Consider the following 5,303-nt stretch of genomic DNA (forward strand, 5'->3'; position numbering starts at 1 on the left):
TAACACGATAACCGGGTAAGTGTGGAATACCACCAGACCATGGCACACGCACGGTCCCACGACACCGTTGCACGCGCACGGCACCACGAGACCTTGGCACGAGCACGGTACACGCGTGTCTTAATCGCGCGCACGGTACCACGACACCGTGGCACGCACTGTACACTCGTGCCCTCATCACGCGCACGGTACACGCGTGCCCTCATCACGCGCACGGTACACGCGTGTCCTCATCACGCGCACAGTACACGCGTGTCCTCATCACGCGCACGGTACACGCGTGTCATCACGCTTGCGTGGGGTCAACCAAGGCCGATCATTATTTTATCCATACGAAGCGTTCGCGTCGTTCGCTTCCAGCTTGTTTCCATCATCACGAGGATCTATTCGTTTAATTGCGACATTTTTCATTCGATGTTTGGATTTTCCGAGATTTAATCCTGGAAGCTTATTGACAAAGATTGGATGGCAGTCTAGAGTTTTGATTGATTATTGAAAAAGTGAAGTTTGAAGTTTTGAGGCTTCATTCAACAGTCTGAAAAAATATTTTGCTGATGGAAATCTTAAATAATTTAATCGCTCCGTTATTCTTTAGGGTGAGACTAAAATATCCAGCTTTTCGATGTAACTTTAATTACGTACTCGGTCAATTTTCATCGAAGTTAATTAAACGGTTTTTTGGATTTTGACTGGAGATTCCGTTACTATTGAAAATATATCAAGTATTTTCTTTCTGTTTCAAATTTTATCACGTGCTATTGATTTCTTCGATTTTCATTCGAACATTCGTTAGTATTGCAAACCTTATAACTAATTTCATGTCAGAACGTCAGTACGGAAGGTCGTTGAGAACATGACAAGCTAACGTCGGCCAAGCCAAGGGAAGAGCATAGAAGGTCACCCTTCCGCAAACTAAATCTTCAAAATAAAACATATAATGATAGGAATTTTCAATCAGTTTACTGATAATTTAATCAAAAAATATAAGCTGACGGAGAAGAATAACCGGCACTTAGTAGATGTCGGTTCAGCCTATAGCCAATAAGCAACAAAATATTCAAAATAACAAAATGCTTGCTATAAAAATCTGTCCGAACATCACAGTTAAACAATTTGAAAATTCTCCGCTACAAATTTTCCTATTTGAAATTAATATCAACATGGAAAATTATGACTGCATTTAAATTAAGTTAAATTAACTTAAATTATGACAAATTTAAATCAAAATGTTGCTATTAATTTTGAATCTATTAATTTAGGTCTAATTTCTCTTCAGCGTCCGAAGTCAATCAGAAAAGAAAAAAGTTTGTGGATCTTTAGGAATTTCCGGCATCAAGTTAATACGGAAAGTCCAATATGTCGCTGTAATGACAGTAATGATAATCAAATATCCTCTCAAATATTTTTCCTTATTCAATAAACACAAATAATCGCTTCGATCAATAATTACAACATTTTGTTCTGCATAAGACTATCAAAGATAGCTTCACATAAGGAATGAATTTAATAACTGCTATATAATCACAGCCGTCGAAATCGTTGATTTCTGGAATGCATTTAACATGAAATATGTAAAACTCCAACATTATTTCCTTAACTCTCTACTACCCGAGCCTACTAATACTTATTCCGATAGTTTTCCTAAATGAGTTGAGAAATTTATTTAGTATTTACTGTCCATGTTTAAAAATCCATCCTCAAATTCATGATGATATTTGTACCTGAATTATTGTGGAACCAATTGGGCACTAAAAGACTGGAAATTTGTGACTTAGGAGCAGGAAACGTGAGTACTAAAACGCCCATTAAAACGTCTCGTGGCGAGACTATAGCCACGTTCTCTGCCGCATTATTTTTTCTTGAACGCTTCCAAGTGAAAAATCATTTATCGATTTTTTAGCCACATTCATCACGTGGCTTTGCATCAGAAAGGGATTCTAAATTTTAAAAATTCATACTTACCGCTCGCTCAGAAGGTTGAAGTACAAATGACATGTTAAGAATTCCGATAAAAAATTATGTATGTTTGAATTTTTTATTTTTTATCAGCATTATGAGTTAAAAATTAAGGAATTAATAACCCCAATCATGCGGCTAATAGTGTCAGGCACAAATGAGAAATTCCATCTCTTTTGAACCGAGCAGATAAACCTAGTGTTTAAAAAACGCATCATGTGCATCCAAACCAGAAAAAAATGAGCAACAGCAAAACAGCAGAAAAACGGCCAAAATAGCAACAGCAGTAGAAGAAAGGAGAAACAGTGGCACCAGCAAGCAACAGCAGCGCCTCTAGCATCAGCATAAGCAGCACCAGTAACTCCAGTAGCATCAGCAGAAGCAGCATCAGTAGCAGCACCAGCAGCAGCAAAAGCAGCACCGGTACAAGCAGTACCAGCAACAGCACCATATGCACCAGTAGTAGCAGCAGCCTCAACAGTGTATAGCATCAGCAGCACCTGCACCAAAGGCAGCAGCAGCATCAGCATCAGCAACAATAGCAACAGCAGCACCAACAGCAGCAACATCAGTAGCAGCAGCAGCACCTGCATCAGCAGCACCAGCAGCAGCGCCCTATGCATTAGTAGCAGCTGCAGCAGCAGTAATAGCAGCAGCAGCAGCAACAGCAGCACTAGAAGACAAAGCATCAACAGCCATAGCAACACCAGCAGCAACAGCAGCACCAGCGGCACTAGCAGCAGCAGCAGCTTCTCTTGCCCAACATGAGGACACGTTACTGACATGCAAGGTCACGTTCATCATCGTAAGAAGAATTTTTAATTTTGCCTGCGCTCTCTCCAATTATTTTCTGCCTGTCACAATGACGTATTTCTAATTTTTTCTTCGCCATTTTTACAAAGATGAATTTCGAAAGTAACACTATTCATTCCTGTTTTCGTATTATCAAAATTCTTAATAATTATATTCTTTCTATTAATCTTGAATCTCTTCCAACATATAACGAAGATTTAATTTGAATAACTAGTTTCGAAGGTCACGAGGCCGGAATGTTATTTAGAATTAAAATCAAGCGTGGATCTCAATTGGCACTGGTGGTTCTCACCAAACCGGTTTTGAGTGCCATCTTCAAGCGGTGACCCGCCATGAAGTGCCGACAGCGTCCGCGAGTATATAAGGCCGAGCTGACCTGAGAAGGCATCAGTGCCCTCAGGTGTCGCTTACAGTGAGTACGGTTCCTCGCTCATCCAGAGGAGGGAAAATTTTTGAAGGTTATCGGTGTACGCTAGTTGATGTTAACTGACCATTTTTGTAAAGGAATATTGTGAGAGACAGGCTATCTTTTTTAAATCTGATACTTAGAATCCCATAGAATTTCAAATAGAATATTTATGTTTAAAATGAGACATTGATAGCGTAATTCCTTCGCAATCCGTGTTCATGTTTTGTGTCTGTTATTGTTCACCGAACAGAACTGCCCGGAGCAGCAGTTATTATAATGTTTTGGCACGATCATTTCAAGACAGATTAATCAAACATATAAGACTTCAGTTTTCAAGCTAGAAATCAATTCATTGCATACCTCGGGAGATAACAAGTATTTATGGAAAAACTAATTAATTGCCAAATTGGGTATACCTACAAAAGTCTACGGATAAAATATGTCACAAAACACCGAAAAAATCTACGGGTTTTCCTTGGGTTTATTTATGAACATATGAAAAGGAGTTGACAGAGTACTGCAAAATTTTTATAGAACATGAATTTTTTTCATTTTAATGTTGAAGTTTCGTTAAATAGCCACTGGAGTTGATGTTTTATGAGCATTTTCAGAACTTTCCTCCTTGATTCAGAATTAAAGTGTAAGAAAATAGAATAAAAATCTAAAAATATTCAGTGAAATCGTTCCTAAAATCAATCCGAGCTGAAGTGATATCCTCAGTAACTGTCACATAGATTAACACAACGGAAATATACGGACAAGAAATTAGAACTTAAATACAGAAGAAAATATTTTTAATTACATTTTATTTTCTTCTAAGAATCTAAGTTAAATTGCGATTCCATAGGTACCTTAATGTTCCATTGGATCTTTTTGATATTCATTAATATTCACCCTGTCTTCCAGACCCACAAGATGAAGGTGATCTTGGTCCTCGCAGCCATCGTGTGCTCAGTCGCCGGTCACGGCGCTTACCGTTTCTCCGATGGCTACTTAGACGTCCTGGGAGGCGAGCCTAGCCAAAGCTTCTCGTGCGACGGCCGACCCTACGGCTACTACGCAGACGTAGACAACGATTGTGAAATTTTCCACGTTTGCTGGCCTGTTGAAGACGATGCAGGCGCGATCACAGAAACTGCCCAGTATTCCTTCTTCTGCGGCAACCAGACTGTCTTTAGTCAGGATACTTTGTCCTGCGCGCATCCCGAAGACGCTTTCCCTTGTGACCAGGCCGCAGGATACTATGATATCGTCAATGCTGAATTCGGAAGGATCCCCGATGCTAAGGCGTAAAATTACACAATTTATTGATTCCAACCCAATTGTTGCGATGACAATTTCACGAAAATTCAAGAAATCTGTGATGTTCATAAAACGTATTTCAAAATATGATTAAATATGATTTACATTTTTGTAAATAAATTTGAATTTACTTAATTGACTTACTTATTCCATCGGTATCTGATTGTTATTCAGTGCATAGAAGCAAAACCATGTAACATTAATTGTGAGCAACAGATTTGAGGCGATGAATCGCGGGAGAATAATTAGGAATCCTGCTTGAAACCAATCTCTAAATGGCTGTAAACTTGAATGTTTTTCAGTCCATCTTGAATGTTTTTCAGTCCATCATCCCCATTGCATTTTTCCGACGAAAAATGTCTTTTAATCAATTATCTAAACAATTTTTACGGAATTAAGATCTTCTTCCGATAAAGTAGAAAATTCATCGAATCAAGATTCAATCTTGTTGCAATGAATAATCAGGATCTCCTTCTGGATGAATGGAGAATCAATAACTCCATCTGTTTGGATGGAGAATCATGAATTCCATTGATTGGACGGAGAATCAAGAACTCCATCTGTTTGGATGGAGAATCAAGAACTCCATCTGTTTGGATGGAGAATCATGAAGTCCATCTGTTTGGATGGAGAATCAAGAACTCCATCTGTTTGGATGGAGAATCATGAACTCCATCTGTTTAGATGGATGGAGAATCATGAATTCCATCTGATAGGATGGATAATCATGAATTCCATCTGTTAGATTCAACAATGTACACAGATTCACGAACTCCATCAGAACGAGTGTTGATGCGCTATAGAACGAGTGTTGACGCCATTC

General features: G+C 38.8%; 1 protein-coding gene across 1 annotated transcript; it reads left to right on the forward strand.

The window, feature by feature from the left end:
- The first annotated feature begins 3,152 nt into the window (after positions 1–3,152).
- LOC108668336 (U-scoloptoxin(01)-Cw1a) lies at positions 3,153–4,491 on the forward strand. The gene is made up of 2 exons (XM_018155524.2): positions 3,153–3,181; positions 4,085–4,491. Exon 2 carries the CDS (start codon positions 4,094–4,096, stop codon positions 4,469–4,471), a length of 378 nt encoding a protein of 125 aa, XP_018011013.1. The 5' UTR covers positions 3,153–3,181; positions 4,085–4,093; the 3' UTR covers positions 4,472–4,491.
- The last annotated feature ends 812 nt before the right edge of the window (positions 4,492–5,303 follow it).

Source organism: Hyalella azteca, unplaced genomic scaffold (genome assembly GCF_000764305.2).
Source record: "Hyalella azteca isolate HAZT.00-mixed unplaced genomic scaffold, Hazt_2.0.2 contig13297, whole genome shotgun sequence".
Lineage (NCBI taxonomy): Eukaryota > Metazoa > Arthropoda > Malacostraca > Amphipoda > Hyalellidae > Hyalella > Hyalella azteca.

Excerpts from the sequence above, each read along its gene's own strand:
- LOC108668336 (XM_018155524.2), top strand. The coding sequence starts at position 4,094 with ATGAAGGTGATCTTGGTCCTCGCAGCCATCGTGTGCTCAGTCGCCGGT.